This window comes from Polypterus senegalus, chromosome 11 (genome assembly GCF_016835505.1).
Source record: "Polypterus senegalus isolate Bchr_013 chromosome 11, ASM1683550v1, whole genome shotgun sequence".
In the NCBI taxonomy this organism is placed as follows: domain Eukaryota; kingdom Metazoa; phylum Chordata; class Cladistia; order Polypteriformes; family Polypteridae; genus Polypterus; species Polypterus senegalus.
This window is the reverse complement of record NC_053164.1, coordinates 33,295,048-33,322,589: the sequence shown is the minus strand read 5'-3', so window position 1 is coordinate 33,322,589 and position 27,542 is coordinate 33,295,048. Positions and strand designations below refer to the sequence as shown.

At 38.7% G+C, this 27,542-nt stretch overlaps 1 protein-coding gene across 7 annotated transcripts in view; it reads left to right on the top strand.

Annotated features, from left to right (window-relative positions):
• LOC120538818 (PH and SEC7 domain-containing protein 2) overlaps positions 1–27,542 on the top strand; it is a 114,900-nt gene that overhangs the window by 49,792 nt on the left and 37,566 nt on the right. For all 7 annotated transcript variants that reach the window (XM_039768307.1, XM_039768306.1, XM_039768308.1 and 4 more), the window contains 3 exons: positions 15,606–15,690; positions 17,636–18,005; positions 24,393–24,590. In XM_039768307.1, the coding sequence (XP_039624241.1) occupies positions 15,606–15,690; positions 17,636–18,005; positions 24,393–24,590 (653 nt within the window). The remainder of the gene's footprint in view (positions 1–15,605; positions 15,691–17,635; positions 18,006–24,392; positions 24,591–27,542) is intronic.

The following is a 27,542-nucleotide window of genomic DNA, read 5'->3' as shown; positions in this document are numbered from 1 at the left end:
TAGGGCTGTGGCAGTGCTCACCCTGTTTCTCCTTGCCCAGAGGCTCAGGTACCAGTCCTTCTGATGGGTTAAGGACCTTTTATGGCCCTGTCCAGCTCTTCTAGAGTAACTGCCTGTCTCCTGGAATCTCCTCCATGCCCTTGAAACTGTGCTGGGAGACACAGCAAACCTTCTCACAATGGCACATATTGATGTGCCACCCTGGAGTAGCTGGACTACCTGTGCCACCTCTGTAGGGTCCAAGTATTGCCTCATGCTACCAGTAGTGACACTGACCGTAGCCAAATGCAAAACTAGTGAAAAAAAACTGATGAGGAGGGAAAAATGTGACCTCCACCTGTTAAACTATTCCTGTTTTGGGGGTCATCTCATTGTTGCCCCTCTTGTGCACCGAAGCAGCTGAAACTGACTAACAACCCCCTCTGCTACTTCACTGACCAGATCAATAGCCCACAAGTTTCACTGACTTGATGTTATACTCGGATTACAAAGTGTTCCTTTAATTTTCTTTGAGATAAAACAGAAGACACAATGAATAATGAACAGTCTCATTTATTCTGAGAGCTGAGTTCAAAACGCTAGTCTAACCGCATGTAACTGATATCATTTAACAGCTCAACCATCACTAATTTAAAAAAAAAACTGAAAACATACAATCATTATTTATGCTTCCTGATCTCTTCAGAGACTTGCATTGAAAATGCCACTCTAACCTTAGATGACTGATGTCACTTAGGATTAATAATGACTGAAACGATTTGTGCAAAATTGAATTCATAGCAAAATTGTTTTGCTTCCAGTGAAATTTCTGCTATTGACACAAGAAGAAAAATATTTAGTTCCATCTGGAAGGATTTACATACTTTAATTCCACAAGTGTCTGCCTGTTATTCAGTATTTATTTTAAATAAAGACTGAAAAAAAATCACCAGACTAATTTCCTGTCACCTGTACACATTTTGTTGAGTCTCCAGACAAGTTCTGGTATTCACCCCTCAGTATCCACGGTTTATGCATTCGTGGGTTAAACCATACAAAAAAAAAAAAATCTGTAAGGTTCCAAAAAGCATACTTGTATTTGCCATGCGCCAAGCCTTACGCTGAATCTACATGAATGAAGTGACGTGTAGACACACCCTGCTGTAGCTTCCCAACACTTCTTCTGCCAGAATAAAGAAACGTCATGGGGATGCTGTAGCCTCCTGTGTAGTGAGATTTTCTGGTAAAAAAAAAAAACACAGTAATGTGCACTGTGGTGTATTTTAAGGGGTTTTAGTGTGAAAAATACACAGCAGGTCACGAACTGTGCACATACGCACAAACACAAGTGTTAACAAGGCATTACAGAACAATATTCCTTGTTTTCCAAAACAAAAAATAACTTTTAAAACACCAAGAAAATTATTATTATTATTATTATTATTATTTTATTGAGTTTTTGCATTCCACAAGTGAGAAATCTCCTGCAAAACTGTATGAGAATCATAACCTATTAGCATTAAGTAGGCCAACTAAATACTGTAATTGATTTAAAAATACAATATGGCAATGTTCGCAAGCTCATTTCAAGAACCAACACACACAGCCCTAGCAGACCGCTGTCTAAAGCACAGTCTCTGTTGGTTGGTTTGGTTGTTCTTTATGCGTACAATTACACTTAACATCGTCTTTATTCAAACACCTCAGTTTTTTTATAATGATCCTAAGCCTAATTTGGGGGAGGCCATATTGAGCTATTTATTGAAATTTTAGAGTGCTTCACACCAGAAGAAAAAGCAGAGAATACTGGAAACTGAAATGTTTTCCAGTACTAATAGTTATTATATACTAAATGAATCAAGTTTAATGGTAACAAAGCTTGGTAAGGGTGGCGCAGTGGTAGCATTGCTGCCTCACAGTTAGGAGACCTGGGTTCACTTCCCGGGTCCTCCCTGTGTGGAGTTTGCATGTTCTCCCTGTGTCTGTATGGGTTTCCTGCCACAGTCCAAAGACATGCAGGTTAGGTGGATTGGTGATTCTAAATTGTACTTGGCGTGTGTGTGCCCTGCAGTGGGCTGGCGCCATGCCCAGGGTTTGTTGGCTGGGATTTTCTCCAGCAGACCCCCATGAGCCTGTAGTTAGGATATAGCGGGATGGATGAATGGAAGTTTGGTAATAAATAATTTGTAAATAGTCTTTACCTTTTCACATTCTCACTTGGACAATGCCAGAGGTAGTTCAGCTAGTTTTGTGAGATTCAGTAGACACCTGTATGCCAGATGATGATTCCTTACAGTTATTTGCATATTTTTTTTTATAGTTGGAACACAAACAGGTTTAATGACTTGCCTGGGGTCACACAGTGAGCAGTAGGTAGGAACTGAACCAACCATCTTGCGGTTTAACGTTCAGTAGTTTAATTACTTCTCCATAGTGCTTGTTCAAAACTAGCACTAACTCTTTAAGGGCTAATTATTTTTTTCCCTTTTATCCCAGGGCTGAATATTTTTCCAAAAAAAAAAAAAACACACAGAGCAATGTTTTCACACATAAATCAACATAAAATACTGTACTTATTTATAACAATTGTCACTCGGTTTTATAATCCATGATCCTCTAGAGCATGTAAATTCACATACTTATTACACAGCCATTTGTCTCATCACTCATAACCTGAAAGGCATTTACTGGGATAAGGCAGCTTGAAGTAGTTGAGTGGCTGGTAATCAGCAGAGTTCCACGAGTGTGCCATGTCATCTGATGAAGTCCAGTTGCCAGTTTTCCTCCCACAGATCTACGTCTGTGTAGTTCTCTCAGGGCGAACGTTGCCGTGGGCACATCAGCTACACGAGGGTGTTCAGCACTACGATCAAATGGGGACTGATCAGCTGATGCAAATACCTGACTTTCATTTTCGATTTCCAGATCATTTGCATCAAAATCGGAGTTCAATAAGTCCTCTTAGGTGAACGATGCCATAGAACCGTCAGCTGGTGAACGATCAGCTGATGCAGATACCTGACTTTCGTTTTCGATCTACAGATCAGTTGCGTCAAAATCGGAGTTCGATTAGTCAGAGTGCCTGGAGTTTGTTTCCTACCTTACGCTATGCTGGCTGGGTTTGGATCCAGCGGACCCCTGTGACCCTGTAGTTAGGATATAATGGGTTGGATTATGGATGGATGGATGGATAAGTCAGAGTCTGATTCAGCAAGAATACTAAATAAATAAATAAAACATAAGGTGCATTTTGCTTTGCGCAATCGCTTTGCTCTCTCACCTGATGTTGTTCACTCCGCACCACTTACACACTCAGGGATTCTACATCAAGGGGGTCAACCCATAACATATCAACATTAAGAGATTTTATTGCCCTCTGCCTCTGGATGTCGACTTTAGTCATTATCTGCTCTCAACCCCTTGTTTCGACAAAAGTCAACATCCGCTCCAAGAGAGTTAAGTCAGCAAATACTCAAAGGTAGCTTGAAGAAATTCAAAGGCGGGGTGGCACAATAGTTAGTGCTTCTGACACACATCTCTAAAGATTTGGTCTTTTTCTGTGAGATAATTGATACTGTATGGCCTGCAATGGACTGATCCCGTCTATTTATTTCTTGTCTTGTTCCACATGCCATATTTAATTAATTGATACCTGCAGGCCCAATTGCCTGGTTTTAATTATTTTCATTATGTCTTTAACTGGGACCCTGGTACATTAATTGACTTGTTTAAAGTCATAATATTATAATTGGCAAAGACTGAACTGTCATCTGTTGTGTTCACGATCAAATGATTTAGCCACTACCCCATAATGCAAAAGAAGCTTATTTATAGGACAAATTAGCAATAGATATTTGTAATTGCTTTGGCTTTCTAGGACCAAGGCTTTTCATCCTGACATAAGAATCATCAAGTGATTAAACATTGTTAAAAGTCATCAGTACAGAAGATTTGTCTAAAATACAGTACGTCTCAACAATTAATGGTGTGTTCAGATCTGTGGTTTTTGGTCTTGGTACCCAGTTTTATCAATTTTTGTTCAGGGATGACCATTTATTAGTAGAATTTTAATGTAAACTAGTCAACATTTTCTCCTAAATGACATACACTAATAAATACAGAATTTAAACACGGTGTACATAATAGTGAATGGCACTCATTAAAAAAACAGCTCAACACAATGGGTTTTAATATTGAATCAAATTTAGTGACCTTTTGTCTTTTTTAACTGGTAGCCCGGGCTGGTCGGAGCTTCAGAATTTCAAAATCAGTGGTCAGTGAAGAGGTTGCAGAGAGGAATATGGTTGTGTCTGTAGACAACTGACTTGTCTAGAATTTCAGTGTACACATCCACTGCACAAAGCAAGACGAGCTTTTCTACGGTTGTGTGTGCTTTCTTATTTTGGGAATTCTGATGTGCAATGAGCTGATGCTTGGAGTGCATGCTGGCTTATTGTACAAACACACTAGAATGGTTTTGATTTTTCATTAAAAAAGAACTTTACTTCTGTAAGTAGCATGCTTTGTTTCAGGATGTCTTTATAGTTGAAACATTCATGTTCTATTATGGTTGTAGCACACTGGTGATAATGCACAATGGTCACTGTTCTCCATGCTTCACGGTAAAAGTAAATCAATACCTCAGAAAATATGGGTTGCATGCTATTTTAAAATTCCTGTTTGGTTCCAGTTTTTGGGATAGCCTTGTGAGGTTGAATACTACTGAAGAACTTGTCCACGTGCTTTTGCTTTCTTAATGAGCATGTAGTGTGGTCTATTTCAAGTTCTCATCTGAGTTTAAATGACGATTCTTGAGTCCAACAGTATTAACTGCAAACCAGCTGCACTAGTTTGCTGCTGCCTATGCTACTTACTGTATAGAAGAGATTATCATTACTGCTTTCTCCAGACACTTCTTCACGTGAAAGGCCAACGAAACCAATGTAAAAAATAAACCTTACCTGACGTAAACAGCTTTTTTTATGCCACTGGATAGTAAATTTGTGTCATTTAGCTATTTGCCAATCAAATGAGTTTCATGAACTGAATGGTCTCCTCTCATTTTCCAAAATGTCTTATGTTCTGAATACTACTAACTGTAACTCACACAGGTAGACAGTAATGCCTACTGGTTAATGCATTAAATAATAAAGTGGGCATCACTGGCTGAGGAGATCACTTAAACTACTAGGGTGGGATTACGTTTTAAAAATGTATAAATAATTCTATTGGTTCACCTGTAAACCACCTAAGAATGTTGGCCACTATGGCAAGAAATTAAAATGTGTAAAATGAAGCTTACTGAGTGGCATGGTGGGGTGGTGGTTACTGCTGCTACTCCCTCATTACATATGAGGCTGGGATTCTCATCTCAGTATGGCCAATGTCTGTCTCGCAATTGCCCTTTCGTCTGCAGAAACAGAGATTTACTGTACCTAATCCACATATGGAGGGGGCACATTCTGCTTTTGGTGTACCACAGAAACCAGGGCCACTTGTTCTGGGACGAGTCTACACCTCCAAGGATCCAGCAGATTCACACCAATAAGAAATTCCTCCATCTCAGCATTCTGAAGATGACACCACAGCATTTTCCCCTTAATGTATGCCTAGATTTTCCTTTTCATTCCTCCCATATCCCAAAGACGCTGAGCTTGTTTGATTAATTGTCCAAGTGTGAGTGTACAGAGTGGCAAACTGGCATCCCATTTGGAGTTGATTCTTGCCTGACACCCAATGTTGCAGGGATAGGTGTCAGTAAAATGCATAAGCATATTGAGAAGATGGACTAGATGCAATACTTAATTCCTTATTAGATAACGGTTGTGATTCATTTTCTAAGTGGTGTGAGGACTTCAGAAGCACCCAGGAAAGCAGGCCAGAATTCTACCTGTCTGCCCAGAGGTGGTGCGCTAAAAGACACTTGCATGGCTGCCTTCAACCTACAGTTTCAATGGGTTGTACTTACTCTTTCACATGACAGTAGATGTTAAATAATAACCAAATAGAATAAAATTAACTGAGAGTACATCATTAAGCAATTAATAAATAGGGAGCAATCCTGGTTGTAAATAAATCTCATGTCATCTTCCCCTTCTTCAGGCGAGGGTCAAGGTTACTTGTAAGTAAATATTTTTTTAAACTCTAAATGATTTAAGCAAGTGTGTGAAATTGGCCACAATATGTATCTGTAGAAGAGTGTATCAGCAGTTTTAAAAATATATGATCATCATTTATTCGTTTCCTCTAATATATATAAAGATAGCAGACCTAAACGTCTCAACTCAGTGTGATATTTTCGAAAACTTACATGCACAGGAAATGACACTCTGTGGTGGGTTGAGAGGCCTGGACAGATTGCACTTCATTTGTACCCAAGTATTGAACTTAAATAATAAAAGCCTTTCAAATATATTTTAAATCTTTGTTATGGCTTTTTGTGAAGTTTCACTTGAGCCAGATATAAGTGGTCTGTTTACCGCCTGCTGTTACATTACAGAGTTGTTGTCCTTGATCAAGTTTATTCCTTTGTTTATTCAGTTATTTTTTATTTAAAATATTTTTTGTATTGTGTAAGCCCTGTTTTTGGTTTTGTTCTTTCTATGTTTTATATATTTGATGTGGTGTTTATTCATTCTAGTATAATGTTGTATCATGTTAAATTTATATGTATTTGTTTGCTTTGTTCTTTTAAATTTCCCTGTTTTTTGTATGTGGAGCCATTTGAGGCGAGGCCATCAGATTTTTCAATGGGGGGCTGCCCCAGCACTATAAAAGGAGAAGAAGTTGTGGGCACTGATTTAGCTGGATTCCTGTGTTTTATTTATGAATTCAGTTTTTGGGAATTTCTGGCTTTTAACCACAGCATAAGTTATTGTCTTCTGTTTTGAGATATTTGGATTTGCTTGCCATTATTTTTCCCTTTCTATCTTCCTTAATAAATTGTTGAATATTGAAAAAAAAAAACTTTGTTCTTCTTTGGACAGAGCTTTTCCTTCTCTCCTTTTTGTTATTGTGGAGATAAGAAAATATTTTAATTTTTAAAACCTTAGCCCTATTGTGTGCCTGTGCAGGCCTGAAGGTCTGCCTTAGACTTTAGAAGTAAGGCATTTCAAGTAGGCTAAACTCACTAAGAAGTTCTGGTCTGGCCTTTATTGTGTCTTTTTGAGGCCTGCTCTCCCTTTTGTGTGTCTTTTTGGAGGATATCACACACCTGTGGTATTGCAGATCTGACAACGTGACAGTTTCAGTCAATACAGTGGAGACAGTTGTGATTTGCATAGATATTTGTCATATTTGGGCAATTTTCTCATTCATTTCCTGAGATCTCTTTCCCATGTTGAATGTTTATTGGGTCTCAGGTAATGATCCTGATTTACTTTAATTGTTGTCTATTATTTTTGGCCAATTTGGCCACCATTTTGTTCTTCATGCCATTTGTAGTTAGGGTAGCTCCCCATGTTGTCTGGTGCATGCTCTTGCAGGTCATGACCTTTGGGTTGTGATGCAACGGGTTTAAAGAGCACACTTGTGAGCGGTTAAGGAAAAAATATCCATGGCGCTCTATTGATAAGTCCCAAGGGCTCTGATCTATGCAATTTATTGATGCATGGAAAAATGAAGGTTAGATCTGCATTTATTTTTTTTATTCTTTTAATACTATATATTTTTTTATTTGTATTTTTTTTTTATTGAAAATTGTTTTGTTGTGTAAAAGTGTTCATGAAAGATACTTTTTATACTGGTAGACGTTACTATGGAAATTATTAGCCTTGATTTACATGTACACCCCGCATTATTGCCTACTGATCATCTATTCATCAATCATGTGTCAAACACAACAATGGCCAAGGGCCTGTCACTGTCTCTATAAGATTACAGATCAAATACAAAGTAACTGTAGAATAAACCCGTCAAGAGCTGCACTCCTGCTGGGACTTAGCAGACAAACGACCTTTGAAAGGGCTGCACAGAGGAATATGGCAGAGATTGGCGACCTCAAAGGCTGTATACCTCATCATTACCCCTGAAAGGGCTGCACAGTTCTAACAGTACAAGTACAGCTCACACTTGAACAAACATACCACACACAACTCAACAACAAGGCCAGATTTCTACCTTTGAAAATGCAAAACAAATAACAAATCACTCAAACAAGCACACTGGAGCAAATGATATCAACAAACAAGGCAAGTTTCAGTGGGGTAATATTCAAACTTTAATTTATAATCATTAATTATGTTTTTGCAAAAAAGAAAAAATTAAACACTAGAAGTGAAAAGTAAAAGAAAAGATGAAACCTGCACAATTCACAATTAATTTCCCTAAAAACAAGCTTTGCTTCAGTGTAAGCAGGGAGGAGAGATGTCAATGAATTTAAAGAGTCTAGTCTTATAAATCAAGGTGTTCTTTGAAAGTATTCCCCTTAATGGTGTCACCTTGGTCTGCTTCTTCTAAGTTGGGGTATATTGTAGATTGCGCTGCAATTTTGTTCTTGGATCTCACAATGTTTTGGTGCCACATCAGAACTACCTATAATAACAAAAACATATATTTATATAGCACATTTTCATACAAATTATGCAGCTCAAAGTGTTTTACAAGATGAAGAAAGAAAAAAGAAAAATACAAAAATAAGATTAGGCAATGCTACGTAACAAAGAATAATGTAAGGTCCGATGACCAGGAGGACAGAAAAAAAAGCCAGACCACCCAGCCTCCATTGGCCATTCTACCTGACGTAAATGATCTCAATCAGTCCTCATGGTTTTCCAGCTTCACATGGAGGAATTAGATGATGATGGTCAAGTGGACATCTGGCCTTCAGTCCACCAATGTAGGGACTGCACGGTGCTTTGATCGGTTGGTGGTGGTGCAGCTCACCATTGCAGAAAACCAGAAAAAGAATAGCAGAAAAAGTAGGGGTTATTACAAATAGTGGAGCCATAATAAAAATGATAATTAAATGCATATACAGAATATCAGGGTTACATTAGAATTAAGCTATAAGAAAGCCATATTAAAATAATGGGGTTTAGCAGTATATACTCTGTGTGTTCTCATTTCTCATTTTCTGCATGTTATTCCTCCAGTTCATCTGCCTCATATTTGCCTCTCTCAAAAGGCATTGTATTTGTCGCTCTCAGTAGCTGTATAGCGTCTTTTATTCTGTGGCTTGATGGCTAGGTTTACTAAGTTATATCAGTCAAAAATCAGATGATTAAGAACTTATCCTTGGTCTTTGAAGCTAATTATGAGATATAAGTTAAATAACAAAGTCCCCAAAAGCCCCCATTTCACATTTTCTTACGAGCATATACACACTGGTTAGTTTATGGGAGTTTAAACATTCTAACAGATAACACTAATTCCTAATGTTTGCTTTATATTTACATATCCTTCCCATGATTTTCATCTCATTTACATATCCCAGAATTCAACATTCAGTTAAAGCATATTAATGATCCTTATCAATTTGTTTATCAATTTGACCCTGATCTCAGACTTGGCCCATAATGTCTTTTAAAAAATTAACCTAACTAGTAGTTCAAGTTAGTGATAGTCTTGGTTGTAGAGTATATTCAGTTAAAAGCTACATCTTATCTAAAAAAACACTTAAATATTACAAGGCTTATTTAATAAACAAAAAAAAAACTTCAATTTTTAATCTCCATTACAAAAACTTATAGATAACATAGTAGTTATACTTTCCAAAATTCAGAACCAAAAGGTGAATGTAAATTCATTATACAGTACAAAAGAATGTTTAATCTAAATACCCAAGTAATTGTTTAATTTCTTAAGCTTTACACTTCTTTAGCTGTTAATCTTTTTACTTTTCCTTAGTTAAATCAAAATTCAGGAATTAGTATTGATTTAAACACAACATGGCACCAAAGACATCACAGGTCACTAAGTACATGCACATATTTGACAATGATACATGGCAGTTATCATGACTCTGAATTATGGCTGTCCTGAAATCATGTGGCTAAATTTGCTGAATTATGTAACTCATCTATTGTTGTTTATTTTAACAGGATTAGCAATGATGTCACTTAAATACCATTTTATATGCCGTTTTTGGTTGTTTACTGCTATTTTGAGACCATTTTCAATGGCATGGCTATGTTGTTAACAGATGCTGAAGGTCATGTGACAGTATGAGTTCACTTGTCCCACCAATAAAAGACGGTGGCACAAAGCTTTCATGCCCCAGTGTTGGATCAGATTAAAACAACACTTTGCAGTAGAACAGTCAGGTAATAATTCCCAGTTAGTTTAGATTCTTAGGTTTCAATTATCTTTGTTTCAGCCCTCTGTATCTGGTTACATTTTGGTTATGGTGTCTCTGTTTTATTTAGTCTTTTCTAGCCTGTCCTTTGACCATATCCCTGTCTCTTTCATAAAGGTTCTTCCATTTCCTGGTGTAAATATAAAAGTAATCAAAGATTCTCTTTCAGTCTTGGACTTGTTGTTCCAAATACAAATCTTATCAGCAATTGATCACTACCACCATGGCTCCTGATTGTCAGTTAGTGTGTTCACTATGTGATTTGAAATCAGTCCTATGAGATAACGGCATGTTTAAAGTGTTGTCTGATTTGTGTTGCAAAATAAATGAATAATTTACATTTACATTTTTTCACTTAGCAAACACTTTTATACAAAGCAATTTACAAAAGAAACCAACATAGTTGAGTAAACATCAGTCTGGGTGACTGTTTACATGACAGTTACAATATTGACCATCAAAAGTGCATTTAAAACCAAATACAATAACACAGAACTAGTTACATTATTCTTAGTGTTGTGAGTAGTCAAAACAAATGTGATAAAAAGAATATGAGTTTCCCACTAAGTTCCACAAAGCAGACAAGAACCTTCACCAGCCTGTCCAGATAAGCCTACACTCCATGCAGCCACCCCCAGCTACCAACAGCAGGCTTTGGCCTACACAGGCCCCAAAATGTCAATCTGGCTTTGAAAGATCAAAACGTAATTAAAGTCCCAAATCATATTAAAATGTCTTACAAGGGAGAGGATAACTACAAACCTCTGACTTGTAGAGACAATGCAAACCAAAAATCTTTATATGTTAAGACTATATTGTGAAAAATAGCAAAAATAAAACAAAAGGCACAAAAGGAGAAAAAAGGCACTTGCCTAAAAGGTCTCAATACACAGTTGAAAATACAGTACTGTATTCCTAGAGCCAAAGCAATACAGAAAATTCAAAAGAAAACAATTCTCACAAAAAACTCCACAAACTCAGTGATCCACTGCCGGGACCCTCACACTGTCCTCTTTATAAAAGATGAAGGGAGATCCCAGCAGCAGTGACATCAGAGTGGCCCTACTTCTAACCATAACTCTCAAAGAAAGGCAGAATATTTAAAGGTATAAACCAACAGTATAAAATAAACAACAAACCAAACAGAAATTACATTAAAGTGTAATAATTGTAGGGGCGGCACAGTGGCGCTGCTGCCTCGCAGTTAGGAGACCCAGGTTCGCTTCCCAGGTCCTCCTTGTTTGGAGTTTGCATGTTCTCCCCGTGTCTGCATGGGTTTCATCTGGGCACTCCGGTTTCCTCCCACAATCCAAAGACATGCAGGTTAGGTGGACTGGCAATTCTAAATTGACCCTAGTGTGTGCTTGGTGCGTGGGTGTGTGTGTCCTGCGGTGGGTTGGCACCCTGCCCAGGATTGGTTCCTGCCTTGTGCCCTGTGTTGGCTGGGATTGGCTAAAGCAGACCCCCGTGACCCTGTGTTCAGATTCAGCGGGTTGGGAAATGGATGGATGGTAATAATTGTAATTCAGAATGAATCAGAGTAACAGCAAAACAGAAAATGCACACACATTAGATTCAGAAAGTATTAAGACCCCTTCCTTTTTGTACACTTTATTGTGTTATAAATGTAATTTTAAGTGAATAAATTTGACTTTTATGTTCATAAATCTACATTCAATCACCCATCATAACAAAGCGAAAGCATGTTATCAGAAATGTTTGCAAATTTATTAAAAATTGAAAAGTGAAATTTCTCATTCTTATAAGTATTGGATGCTTTACGGTGGCACTCTAAATTGTGGCCAGGTATATCCTGCTTGCTTTAATTCTCCTTGAGATCTGTCAAGAACTTGATTGTGGTCCACCTCTGTCAATCTGAATTGATTTGGACATCATTTAGAAAGGCACACACATACTTGTGTATATCAGATCCACAATTAACACTGAATGTCAGGACACAAATCAAGCCATGACATCCAAGGAACTCTCTGTAATCAAATTGTTGTGAGGCATAGATGAGGGCAAATGGATAAAACCATTTCTGAAGCTTTAAGAGTGCCCAGGAGCACAGTGGACTCAATTATTGTGAAATGGAAAAAGTTTGGAACAATCAGGACTCTTCCTAGAGTTGACTGTCTAGCCAAGCTGAGTAACCAGGCAAGAATGGCCTTAGTCAGGGAGGTGACCAAAAACTCAATAGTCACTCCAACAGAGCTTTAGAACTCCTTTGCTGAGATGGAAGAACCTGTTGGTAGGATGGCCATCTCAACAACAATCCATCAATCAAGTGTTTATGGGAGAGTGGCTAGATGTAAAAGGCATTTAAAATATTCTGAGAGCATGAACAAAAAGATTCTCTTGTCTGATGAGACAAAAATTGAACTCTTTGGGCACTGCTCATCACCTGCCTTAACCAGGCACTGTTCATTACCTGCCTAATACAATCCCTGCAGTAATGCATGGTGGTGGCAGTGTCATGCTGCTTCTCAGTGTGCTCCTCAGCAGCAGGGACAGGGAGACTGGTCACATTTGAGGGAAGGACGAATGCAGTGTCACACACACACGCTTAGAGGACAACTACAGTGCTTGAATAAAAGTAATTCCACGCCTGACCACACCTGATTCTCTCTCTCTCAATTCCTTGCAGACCATTTTCGGGAAGTCCCACTCGGTTCCGGGGCAACCAATGATGTCACATCCGGTTTCTGGCCCTGATGACGTCACTTCCTCTACTTGCATTTAAAAGGCCACCATTTAAAGGCAGCAAGTCAGTTCTGTTTTGGACTCAGTCATGAAATAGCCAGGAAATATTATATGGGTGGCTGCCCCAAACCTTTCCAATGTCTCTTTGTCATTCTTGTGACGAGAAGTGGTCTGCAAGGAATTGAGAGAGAGAATCACTGCACTTCGCCACCCCCTGGTCAGGCATGGAATTACTTTTATTCAAGCCCTTTAGTTGTCACCTAAGCACACATGTGTGACAGCAGCCAAATACATACAGATCCTGGAAGAAACTCTGCTCCACAGTTCATGTAAGCTCAGACTGGGGCAATGGTTCACCTTTCAGTATGACAATGACTGAAGCACACAGCAGAGACAATGCTGGAGTTCCTTCGCTACAAGTCTCTGAACGCCCTTGAGTGGCCCAGCCAAAGCCCAAACTTAAACAACATAGGATATCTGTGGAGAGACCTGAAGATGGCAGTTCACAGATACCTTTCATCCAGTCTAACAGAGCTTGAATGGGATAAATGGTCCAAATCCAGGAGTGCAAAGCCTGTAGAGCAGGGGTGCCCAATCCGTCGATCGTGATTGACCGGTAGATCGCAAAGGTAGTGCAGGTAGATCGTGTTTCATTCAAAAAAATTTTTTTAAACGTTAGTCTAGCATATATCCTCCCTATGGCATTTGCCACTTGAATGACATACAGGGCGGCCAGTCTGAGATCTCTTCTCTTCTAACACACTGGTCATCCTGCATGCACGATCAAACGCACGAGCTACTGCAAAACTTCGGCTGTGATCTAGTTAGCCTTCCAATTCATATCGACTAAAGAAGGGATCTGAAAGAAAATTGTTTGGTGAGGGTATGGGTTGGATGTGGAAATGGAAGAGGATTTTTTTCTCACAATGTCACAATCGAAGTGCGTTTGTCTGATCTGTCAATCTATCATTTCTATTCCAAAGGAAAATGTGTAAAGGTACTTTCAAACTGTTCAAAAAAACTACAAAACTGACGTCCTTCCAAAGAGCGATCTGAGAAAGAGAAAGGAGAGGGAACTAAAATCGCAGTTAATCGGACAGCCGTCATTTTTCACTCGGCTGAATTCAAAAGCTCCTTGACTGCATTATTCGACTCTACTTATTTATGCAAGTCAGCCTTTTCCCACATGACGATTATTAAATCCAAATACTGTAGTGACCATAAATGTATTGAATTGTTATTGTGCCATAAGGGTTATTCAGTTATGCAAGGTATGACAACATACGTTTTATGTATAAAGTATACTCAGTATATATATATATATATATAGCATGTTTAATGCTATATATAGGTAGGTAGATCATTTCCACCTGGTCACTTTAAAAGTAGCTCACAAGTCAAGAAAGTGTGGGCACTCCTGCTGTAGAAACTTACCCAAGAAGACTCAGAGCCTGAACTGCTACTAAAGTGCCTTCCACAAAGGCACTGAATTAAGGGTCTGAAGACTTGTATATAGGAGAGATTTCAGTTTTTGATTTTTAATAATTTACAAACCTTTCTGAAAATATGTATTCACATTGTTATTATGGGTTATCCATTTCAAATGAAATCTATAACACTAAGGGTGTTCCGAAACTGAATCCATTGTAAGCGTTGGAGGAAACATAACATTCAAAACTCTTGTGAAATAGAAAGACCTCCACTAGTACTCTGACCCCTACCAGAGCAACCTTTCTTATTGCCAGTGCCGTTTGACAGCCTGCCCCTAAGTAATGTTTCCTGCACTAAAAGGCTCGATCTGCTGGACACTTCGTCACATCTACAGTGATCAGGCCATGTTTGAACCCAGATTCCAGTAGCATTTACAATTGCACCAGTGTCATGTAACCTCATCATCTCTTAGGTATTTTCTCCCACAGTTCTTTCCATCATTTGTGATGGTTTCTAATAATTTCTTCAAACACACATAGATAAGGCATTACATTGGATTTTTTTTAAATTCAAAATAGGAAATAGCCTTGTCTGCAGTTTCAGAATGGAATCCAAAAGGATCATGCTGGTCTTGTTTTGTATTCTGTAGTGTTTTTTTTTATGATATCAAAAGCAGCAGAGGAGAAAGTGAACACCAAAATAAAACAACATTCGCCATTACAGACAGCATCTTTGTGCACTGCCAGGCTGTCCCTGAGGTAGCACAGAGGGAGATAGAATTCCAAGGAGGAGGCAGCGCTGCAGTGACGTGTGGAGATGCTAATGGCAGGACGACCGGAAGCATAATGTTTTCATGGGCCACTGCAGTTTCTTTTTTTTACTTAGCGGGGATAATGACATCAGCCTTCCAGGGAAAAGTCAGATGTCAGGGCATGGCAGGTGGCCAAACATATCCAGCTGGTACTCAAGTGAGATGCTCTGTTTAGCAGTTCGAACACTGAGCAGTCAGTTCAGCTAAGCTCAATCAAAACACAGCTCACATGCCTTCTGTCAGCGTGGAGTCAGGAACTTTCAAATGAATATTTTTAAAAAAGGAATCCAGGCTGTTCCTTTGGCAGAAGCTGATAATCTGCTTTATGATGAAGTATCAATAGACAGGGCACTCTGGTAATTTAGGCATGTTGGGCTCTCTCTACAGGAGTTGGATTCACCTGCTTCGGAGAAATATCCAGAGGAAGAATTTATCGAGTGCGGGTCCTTGACACCACCTGAACACACCTCAGGTAATATATCCACATTTTTTTACTAAAGATCTTGTTTTTAGCATCTTTCCTTGTAGATACATGTTAAAAACAGAACGCCTGTTTGTGAAAGCAAACCAAACTGAACCACTGAAATCACTGACAAGGACACTAATCTTCTACATAGCTTGGATGTACTGTGTACCACCCTGCTCAAAGCTGTGGCAATGTGCAATATATGCAGCCCACCAAACACCATCTATCAGAATCACCACATCTGTAATGCTCTGTGGATATTATTTCAGAAGATATTGATTTCGCCTTAATTCTTGAAAATCGCTTCCTTTTTCTTTATGTCATATTCTTTAAAGCTGTTGGATTGCTTACTAGGAACACTATTACCTTTGCCTAGAGGGCTTTTCAGGTGTCATTTGTGACATTTGTGATGTAACTGAAGCCGTCACACAAAAGCATGGGGTTCATATTTGTACCTTATCTAAACTTTAAAGATGGAAAGAATTTTCAACCCATTTCTAAAATGGATTGCAGGCATTACAACTTTGCCTTTCGAGTCTCAGTTTCACCCCATAACAGTTTTAACACCAATCACATGACTGTTGTTGGTTTTCTGAGTATTAATTCAGACTAACAGTTTGGACTTTATTTTGCTAAATATTTGTGATGTAAGTGACAAGCAAACTAGGTCGAAAAAAAACAGACATTGATGTAAAATTAATATTACATCATACTCACGATTTGTAAGGATCCTGTGTTGCCCTTTTCATTCACCAGCCGTGGGCTGTCATATCATGGACATGCCATTTTTGGGGCATGCTGTTGCTGGAGCCAGCAGGTAGTATCTATCTATCTATCTATCTATCTATCTATCTATCTATCTATCTATCTATCTATCTATCTATGATATAGTACCTTCTATCTATCTATCTATCTATCTATCTATCTATCTATCTATCTATCTATCTATCTATCTATCTATCTATCTATCTATCTATCTATCTATCTATCCTGTACCTACTGTATGTGCACTCCTGATTAGTAACTTAATTAAGGAGAAAATGCCCTTTACCCCTTAGGTGACTGAGGCTGCTCTGTGTTAAATGGGTCATCAGTATAAAGGAAGCAGGAAACATGGTTGAACACTGCTGACTAACTTGACTTCTCCAGGGAACTGATTCTGAGGCTCAGTTTAAGATCAATCAGTATACCCATTTGAAGCCCTCAGTGGGACTGAGGGTTGTCGCCTCTTGTTGTCCATAGAGAGTAGCTGTTATTATTAGACTTCAGACCCCTTAATGCCCTTCAATAACCCAACAGCTTTTCTTTGTGCAGATAAACTTTAAGGAGTATGCATCCCTTGGTTTATAGGGTATGCACACTTTTACTTTCTTTCATAGAGGCCCACAGCGGGTAATGTTGCCCACTTAGTATCATCACAGTTCAACAACAGTTCCTCCTGGGTACAGAGTGCACATGCTCTACTGCCTTTTAAAATGTGGCTTTTCCAGTGTAATCAGTTATATGGCAATTAAATTTACAGAAACATCCAACTAACAAAATGGAGTCAGAGTCAATTGAGGAGTTCAAATTTGTACCATTTGCAGTGGATGTGACTGATAACCTGGTTGAGTCTCAGCTGTTAGGTGACACTGAGATTGCTTAATGACAGGACTTGCATTCTGATTTCTGTTTATTTTTGCTCTCTTAGTCAGCAGCATAATGCGCCAAACTAATCCTGAATATCTTCAGTGGAGTTTTTATATGGTATGACCCCCCCCCCCTCTCCCCATGTACTGCCTAGATCCAGTTTCAAAGTGGTTGATGCATATTCACTCAAGGTCACAATCAAGGCCATTTCATTTTTAAAACTTGGATATTTAACATCTCCTTCTAGCTGCCACTTCTATAGTAGTAATTGCACTTCATTTTCACTGGTATTTACTAAATTACTTTTTTTTTTACCAATTAGATTCGAAAGATAGTATAGGCCTTCCCAGTGAGGGGCTCCTCTTTTGTTCTTCAAGTTTGTCCATTGTATCAGACATTCTGGAAGATGAACTGGAAGAAGAACAAAGAGTCTTCGGGGAGGAAGCTAAGCAGGTGGCACAAGAGGTAGATCCAGAAAAAGAAGTAGGCCTGCAAGATGAGGGGGTCCCCCAAAGCAGCCAGCAGCCCATGTTAAATACAGAGACCACACTGTGTGCCCAGCAAGAAGCAGAAATGGAACCTAAAACTCACTTTGAGCAGCTGGACACCACCAACCAGGACCAAACAGAAATCAGCCTGGATGAAACAATGACGAGCAATGGCAAGGAGGATGTGCTGGAGGATGTGAACAGGTGAGAGCCATCTTCTGTGACAGTGTTAGATCTTTCAAAGGCATTAGAAGAAATGAAATCTATCTAAATGATTATTTCCTTTACTAGCAACTCAAGCTTAAAAGTATCATCTTTAAATCAAGTTGTATATAATGTGAAGAAAATAAAAGTACATTAAAAGTCAAATTAAACTTTTGAGCTTCTCCACATAGATCTTTGCAGTCATAGCTCAAGACTAAACGTTATTTGTCCATTTTCTGGGCCGATTTATTCTAACACAGGGTGCAAGGATGCCATTCCCAGCAACACGGTTTACAAGGTGATGGTCATTCCTTAATGTGATGGATGCCACTCCATCACAGGGCAAACAAATTCCAATTTATTCTTAAATCATCCATCCACTTTTCAAGCCAATCCCAGGGTGGCAGGAAGTAGGAATCTTTGGTAAAATTATCCACAAGACAGGTGCTACTCAATTACAGGGCAAATAGTTTATTATAATCATCCACCCATCCATTCATCTATTATCTGAAAATGGTCATTTCAGTTTTAAGGGGTATTTTGCCTCGAAGCAAAGAAGGAGCCAACCCTACATGATAAAACTTTATTTGTCCGCAGAGGGGAATCTGGCTTTTTACAGAAGCTCTTTAAATAAATAAATATACATTGGATAAAAGTATCAGCCAAATAAGTAAACATAGAGGCTCTTCAGTGTGATGAAAGTCCATAACCAGTTCCTTGGTTTTGCTGATGTTAAGTTGCAGATAATTGTCTTTCAACACCATAAAACAAAGTTCTCCACCTGACTCATATACTCTGTTGCGTCCCTTTTGTTGATACACTCCATAAGTGCAGAATCATCTGAGAATGTATGTCTGTGACACGACCTGGTGTTATATTTATAGTCTGAGGTGTACAGGGTGAAGAATAATGGAGACAGGACTGTTCCTTCTGGTGCTCCAGTGTTGCTTACATCCATATCAGGGACACAGCCCTTGAGTCTCAGAAACTGTGGCCTGACTGATAGTTCATTATCCAGGACACCACAGGCTAATACACTAGCATATCTCTGAGTAAACCCCTTAACAGAGGTGGTTGGATGGTATTGAAGGCACTGGAGAAATCAATACACATCATCCTCACAGTGCTGCCAGCTTTTCCTAGGCGAGAATAAGCCTTGTGGAGTAGTAAGACTATATATAATCTTTGTCTGGTAAAAACTGCAGTGGGTCTAGGTGGTCTACCACAAGAGGACTCATATAGTCCAGGACCATCCTCTCGAAGGTCTTCATGATGTGAGATGTAAGTGCCACAGGTCTGTAGTCATTAGATGAAGCGGCGCCTGCCTTCTTTGAAACAAGAATAATGCAGGATGTTTTCCACAGCAGCAGCACTTTCAGAAGCCTTAGGGACAAACTGAACAGGTAACTGAGGAAACCACAGAGATGATCAGCACAGGCTTTAGGAATTCAAGGAGGGTACTTGAGGTAACAATTCATTTAAGTAAAAAAAATTATATAGAATTGCATAATTTAATAGAAGTGGAACAATGGTGCAATGGTTAGAGCTGCAGAGTTCAGAGTTAAAACCCTGGAAATGACACTATGGAGTTTGCTGGTTCCCCTTTTGCCTGTGTGGGTTTTCTCCAGAACATCCATTCTTCCTCCAAAATCCCAAAATATAGCATTTTAGGTGAATAAGCAAATGCGTAAATATGGTCAAGGCTGTTCCTTGCCTTGTACTGTACATATTAGTCCCCAGTCCCTACAACCACAAAAGAGATAAAAGGAAATCAATAATTGATGGAAAGAAACATACGTAACATAAATCAGTGTCTCCCAACCACTGGTCCACAGACCACTACAATTCTGTAAAATATTTTTACCAGTCTGTTAAAATCATTGAATTGTTAGGTTATGTTTTAGCCAATGTGAACACTTTTTAGATAAAATTTCAAATGAAAAACTATGCAATCTAATGTTAATAAATCTGGACAACAGTATTACCACTCTAGTCCAACTTAAATATAGAGCATCAGCACTTCAGGCATTGGTTGGACAAATTATGAGAGTGTAAATACATGTATTGTATGTGAAACGTTTTTGTCTTCTGGTAGTTACAAATCAAAAAAGTGGAAAACTGCTGATGTAGATTATAATGCCAAAAAGAAAACTAAGGAAAGTGTGGATGAGAATATCAGTATTCCAAGACCTGTGCCTTCAAAACGTTGCATTTTCTTTAAATATTTAAAATCCTCAACCATAACCTCAGCAAGGAATTAAGATGATAGACAGATTCACTGATGAATGAGAATATTTACTAGATTTTATAACATTTTACAAATTGTGGAATAACAGAGGTTATCACTGTTTCCTCATAGATCCAGTATTATGGATTGAAATTCCCTACCATTCTGCTATTATGATCTGCATTTGTTTACATTTTTTGCAGCTTTATTTCATACTATTTCCTCAATTTTCTTTATCACATTGTAGTTTGGTCTTGAGTAGAATCTCATTTTGACAATGGGTTTTTATTTAAATCTTTATTTAAAGATGTTATTCCCACACCCCCATTTTGTTGCATTATGGGCACTGCCATTTTATTTCTGTAACTGCAAGTTTGCTGGGCTCAGATGACAGAAAGTGCTTAGCTAGACCTGTAAAGGTCAGAGCAGGGTCTTGCCACTTATCTGAGTTTATGGAAAAACCTAATAGTGATTTTGAGTATTTGGTTTATAAAACTCTCTAGTTAAGACTTAAAGCTTTGTTTTCTTTTGAGTTTGATTTTGAAATGTGCTTTGGCTTGTTTGAGAGAGAGCCAGAAGGAAAAGAGCCAAAACAGATAATATGAGTGCCAAAGCCAAACAAGAGACAAAAAATGTGGTCAAAAATTCAAGAGCAGCTGTCAAAAACCAAAGATACTTTCAGAATAGAAGCTGCTTTGAAAATAGTAATTTGAAAAGGGTTTTGACTTATCAGCTTAGATAAGGAAGTGAAATCCTAGACAAACTTTTAACCCATCATCAACCCACCTCAGAGGACACACCCTAAAAACACTTGACATGGCCAAAACCACAGGAACCCAAAATTGTGGTGGTTGTAAAAATCCAAAAAAACAGACGAAACAGTCCAAAAAATTTTATAACTATTAAGATGATGTCAACCTTGGGTCAAGGAGTTGCACAGGAGACTGGAAAGGATTCAGGTTTCCAAGGTACAAAGTCTTTATTGCTGACCTAGCAGGGACAGACGCAAGACCTTACTCAGAAGGAGATTGTCAACAGCAGAAAAGCACACAGCCCAGCTCCCCTCTCCTGTTTTAAAGAATACAAAGCCTTCTTCATCAAGGCAGATCCAGCGGCTCGGAAGCAACAACTGGAGCAGACGGAGTCTGAGGGAGAGATGAGGTGTTAGATTGGCTGCCACTCGGTCTTTAAAATGTTCTAAACCTTGTGTGAGAAGCATGTTGCGTGGTAAGCCTGTAAGCCTGTAGCTGGTCCTGCAAAGGGGACAAGTAATAGTGCATTTGCTTCTCATTTAAATACTATTTAAGAGGGAGTTTCTGAAGGGCAGCTGTGTTTCTTTGCCATAGTTTTACTGTTTAACAGAGGGAAAGCTCGCAGTTAATAGTGTAAGAACATGCAGAACTGATGACGCTCACTATGTGGGAGGAAAAATGGAGCAGGGGAGTGTGGTAATGCGTGGGTTTAAGTTGAAGAATCCTTGAAATTGAAGCAGTGGCATTTATATGGTTATAAGGAAGTGCGCTTACCATTTGTGTGTTAAGGGCGCTGTCGTGGGAACGTGGAGCGATTTAGCGAGTGAGCTCTGTGAGGTGCGGTGTGTCTGGACACACGTGGAGCCGGTATAATGACCAGTATGGGCTCCTCTGCATGTGCATGTGCAGTGCAGGCAGATTAAAGTGCGGAGCACCTAAAAGAGTAAGCCGGAATTTGTTAGAGTCTGAGATGGGGATCCCATGATGTTAAAGAAAGTATGTTACTTACTGGTGAATCTGCAATGGGTGTGCTTGAGCTCAGCATAGCCGTTGGCCGTCCCAGAGGGTTTATACCCACGCGACCCGCAGAGGTTCGGTTTTAAATGCATAGTTGCTCGGGGTGTGTCACGGCGCATGCGGTGAACGTGCTAGCGTCTACCTGGATAGGTGCATGAGGTAGATGGGTTGGCAGATTGGCTGAACAATCTTGCCAGTTACATTTAAGGAGTCACCGGCCAACAGGGGTCATCAGTGGACCTAAAGTTGAGGTATGAGTAAGCACTGCTGAGCTATTTTTGAAGTAGCAGTTGTGATTTTGGCGGCTTTTGTATATATTCCTTTGTATATAGAGTGATATATCTCCTTTTGATCACTTTTGGTGGAGGTATACAGTACAGGTATATACTTATTTGGTGCTGGGATAGTGTTTGATTTTGGGTTTGGTGCAATTGTTTTTGTATATACACACACTTGTTTTTGTGCATTTTTCTTTCCTGCTGGAGGAGCGTCTTGAACCAGGGATAAAAGAAGGCAACCTTCATTATTGGAGTGTGTGTGTAGTTTTTGTAGGAGTGCACTGTTTTTGCAAATACACCATATTTTTCCTTTTTGTTTGTTTTTATTTATTTCTGAAGAAGTGTCAGTGTTGAAAGACTGTGTCTCAAAGCCCACCTGATACTACTGCATTTTGGTTGTACAGCAGTCTTGTAAATAAACTTGCACCATTCATCCATCAGTTTTTGTCTGTCTCTCATCTCTCCACTGATCCTGTTCGGTGCAGATGTCAAGTGTACGCTGCGGCAACTTCCCACTACACAGGATATCACAGGGAGCTACTGAACTTTATATGAGCAACAGTTGCCGCCATTATGGGCAACTAACTGCAGGCGACACCATTAACAGCAATTGGAGTTTTCAAAAATAAATGTCAGATTCATAATTAGACACCCAAAAAAAAAAAAACCCTAAAAAGTGTGTCAAATCACTTAGAGAATAGCATATCAAAAATAGAAAGCAAATATTAGCAGCATGAAACAAGATGGTCTTGTAAATAAACTGTGCTAGAATTTAAACTGTGTTTCATCTCTTGATTGCTTCTCACTAAAATCTGTCTCATTGTCTTTGTGGTAGTACATTTGCTCCCTGTCTGTATTTTGCAAGTTGTTCTCTGTGTCTATGTGCCCGTGTTTGAAGTGGAAAAAAAGATCAGGGGACACTTCAATTTATGTGCACAACCTATCCCACACACCTCTCCCCTTCATCCCAATTTCTTGAAACGGAGAAAAAACTAAATATTGCATATATATTTTACTGCCTAGCTGTCTCCAACACCGAATAACAAGAAGCTATGAAAAGGCTTCAAATTTCAGCCCAAGGGGGCTTTATTTTAGTTAGCACTATGTGACAAGAAATACACACCTGCCTAGAGTAACTATCTCCTAAAGAGCTCAAATAGCCACAAAGTACAGGAAAAGTGTGTAAATAAATAAAACCAAAGGATGAATGTGTAAGATTACTACAAAACAATTATTTAAAATTCAGCCAACAAACTGTAAAAAATATATCCCCAGGCTTCCTCAATGTCCACCACTTAACTTGTGCCAAGTAAAACTAGATGAATAGAAAAAAAGGAAAAAAATGCCCAGAAAACAACATGAAAAGATGATCAACGAGCTATATAGCTTGACAACCTAGAAGTGAAAAAGTGTGAAGTGAGACAAATGGTATATGGAAAAAATGGTCAAAGGAGAGAAATGATAAAGCAAAAGAGCTTTATTGGTGAATTTCCCCATCTTTTATGGTTATACAGTTTTTACAAAAAGTATTAATTTATTTTGGTCTTTTATCAAATTGCATTATGTTAGAAGAACTAGAAGAAGGGTGGGACAGCTGCATAGTGGTGAGCACTGCTGCCTCATGAATTATTGTCACAATGGAATATGCATGTTCTCCTCCATTTGCATGAGTTTTTCTTTGGGTACTCTGGGATTCCTACCATATCCAAAAGATGTTTCTGTTATATTAACTCATGGTTCTCAGCTGACCCCTTAGAAGTTATTGTGATTGGGTTCTGTGATGGTCTGGTGCTCTTTTCAGGGATGGTTCCTGCTTGGGTAGGCTTAACTAAATGGAACTAATCAAACCAAAGAAAGTTGTTATGTTTTGTTGATGAAAAAAATGTTAATTTATTTAATTAGGATGGCTACTTCTTATGTTCCACAAAAAATTCAGCATCAAAATGAAAATAAAATTTAAATTAAGAAGGAAACTGGTGAAACCTTTAGACTACATTATCTTTGTGCTCTTATGTTTATCCATGTTGTTTTCAATGTCAATAATTTGATTTGTAACTCTGCCTTCTGCATCTAAGCTTAAGACAGTCCCTCAGTTTTGTCTTTCCTTTTGTAGGGTCTCCAGTGACCTTCCAACAGTGAAAGTGAGTTTGGTAGCAGACTCTCCTACCCAAAAAGATGAGCCTGTACCTTCAGCTCTCCCACCACCGCCTGCAAATCAAGTGGCCTGGGAATCGGCTCAGCAGTTGTCCTGCCGCCTCTATAATCTGGATGGGTTCAAGAAGGCAGAGGTGGCGCCATACCTCTACAAGAAGTAAGATTTCTATGACATTATGATGTAGATAATGTGTAATGGTTGATGATTGCCAGATTGCTCGTCACTACTGCCAACACTCAGTTCTTATAAATTTAAAATCCCTACAGAAATGGTCGGAATGGCAAGGTAAGCTCATTGATTTTTGCTACACACTTACAAGGTTTGGATGAATATGAGGTGAGAGTTAAGAATTCCAGCCTTAATTTCATGGTATTGGCATATAGATGTGTCAAACAATATGGACAATATAATATGAAAATATAATAATATAATATAAGATATAATAATAATAATAATAATATGGACGATATTATATGAAGATGTTATGTAGCAAACCATCCAATTTTCAAGCAAGCATAAGTACTTAGAACATGTGAATTGACAGGTGTTACTTTTGTCCTCTGTCACAATAATCACAAAAAGACATCAAAGAACGGTTTGGGGCAGCCACCCATATATTATGTTCTGGCTGCAAAAGGTTAATATATTGCACAGATCTTTACAGATCGGAGTCCACAACTGAACTACTGGTATGGAGACAAAATGGCAGCTTTAAAGGCCAGTGTAGGAAATTACGTCATCAGGGCTGGAATTGGAAGTGACGTCATCGAGCCCAGGACTGGAAGTGATGTCATCAGAGATGAGACCGGAAAGTGAAGTCATCAGAGACGGAAATGGATGTGACATCATTGGAGGCACCAGAACCATGCGGGATTTCCCGAGATTGGTCTAAAAGGGATCGAGAAAGACAGTTAGAGCACCCCGCCGCCCCCTGGTCAGATGTGGAATTACCATTATTCAGGCCCTTTAGTTGCCTCCTACTCACACGTGTGTGACACCTGTTAGATTGATTGTTTAAATAATAAATAGCTCTGAAAGTAAACTCTTGGTTTTAGCCTTGGACTTCACCTGTGAAGATCGCATTGGTTGTTAAAAAGGAGACGGCCGTTAATGAGAGAAAAGCAAACCATTTTAAAGCTAAGAAAAGAGGAAAAATCAATCAGAGGCCTGGCTCAAACATTTGGTTTAGACAATACAACAATTTGGAATGTTCTGGAAAAAAAAAAACATTGGCGTACTGAGAAATACAAACATTGAACAGGTTGGCCAAGGAAAACAAAGATGACAGAAACACTGTGAGAGTCGTGAAGAAAAACCCTAAAAACAACAGTCAGTGACAACAATTACCAATTTTGATCATTTATGTTAGGCAGAATGCCCAGTGTGGGCTGGGTGGTCTCATGTCCTTGGAACCCCCTGGAGATTTAGTGGGTTTTTTTTCTCCAGCCCTTTGGAGTTTTTTTTCCCGGCCATCGGACCATACTTTATTCATTGTTATTTTAGTATTACCTAATCTTTTTTTTATTTGTATTTTTTTTTTATTTTCTTTCTTCAGCTTGTAACATACTTTGAGCAACATCATTTGTATGAAAATATGCTACATAAATAAATGTTGTTGTTTTTGCTGTATCGCCAACAACCTCCAAAGGGCACGGGGAGACTTTGAGCGCAGAAATATAGAGGCCATACCACAAGAAGAAAACCATTCACTATTAATTAGAATTAGAAAGCCAGATTGGAATTTGCAAAAAAATAAAATTAAAAAAGGCTGAAGAACAAAGTTATAATGAACTGATGGATATGATAGAAAGGCCGAAGTGTGGTGGAAGACAGAATCTGCTCATGGTTCAAAACATACAAGGTCATCTGCCAAGCAAAATGTAGCTAGTGTTATGGCTTGGTCTTGCATGGCTGCTTCTGGAACAGGATCACTAATCTTTACTGATGATGTAACTCATAATGGTGGCAGCAGAATGGATTCAAAAGTCTAAAGAAACATTCAGTCTGCCAATATACAGAGAAATGAATCCAAACTAATTGGGAGGAACTTCAACATACAGCAAGGCAGCGATCCCAAACACACTGCCAACTCAACAAAGAACTTCATGGGTGGAAAAAGTGGAATGTTATAGAATTGCCGAGCCAATCACCAGACCTTATTACCAATTGAGCAGATTTACCACCTCCTGAAGAGGAGACTCAAGGGAAAAATCCTGAAACAAACAACAACTGAAAGAACCTGTCGTAACCTGGAAAAGCAGAACAAAAGAAGAAACCAACCTTTTGGTGATGTTGATGACCCGCAGGCTTCGTGCAGTAATTGCAAGTAAAGGATATGCAACCAAGTATAAAGTGTTATTTACTTTAGTTTAGTTTTAAGACTATCTGTTTTAATTCTTTTGCACGCCTATAAATTGGGTGGTCTGTTACAAGTGGTGTTATATTCTGTGTTGTTTAAGATCTCTAGATGTCAATAACAGGAAATAAAAGCAGAAAGTCTGAATTCTCATCTCATGTTCTTTTTGTGAATCTCAAATCCAAATGTCTTCAGTTTATAGCAAAAACTAATGAGCTGATTTGCTTTCTCTACTCCATTTTGTTTATGATAGGCACCACTGTTTTAATTTGTTTTTGTCCATGGCGATATTTTTGTTGTCAATATTTGCCCTCATGCATCAACTAGAATGTCATCACCACAAAAGTATTTAAGACGGCAGCTTACTAGTCTTGGCATTCCAGATTTTGAAAATTAGTTAAGTCCTTTGCTGCAAAATTAGTTAGTATGAAATCGTTTTAGAAAGTAGTATTATAATTGTGCTATGATCTAGCATTTTCTTACATTTTTTTTTTTTTTGACAATTATGAAGAATGTTCTGGTAATCTTTGTCTTTTTTGGGATTTTGCTACTTTAATAATTCCTTTTTTTGGCTTTTTTCCTTGGAAAGTGTTAAAATATTTTATCATTATTCCATGACACCATTTTTGTTTTATACCATTATCACTACTGCGGTGGGCTGGTGCTCTTCGCGGGGTTTGTTTCCTGACTTGTGCCCTGTGTTGGCTGGGATTGGCTCCAGCAGACCCCCGTGACCCTGTTAGGATATGACG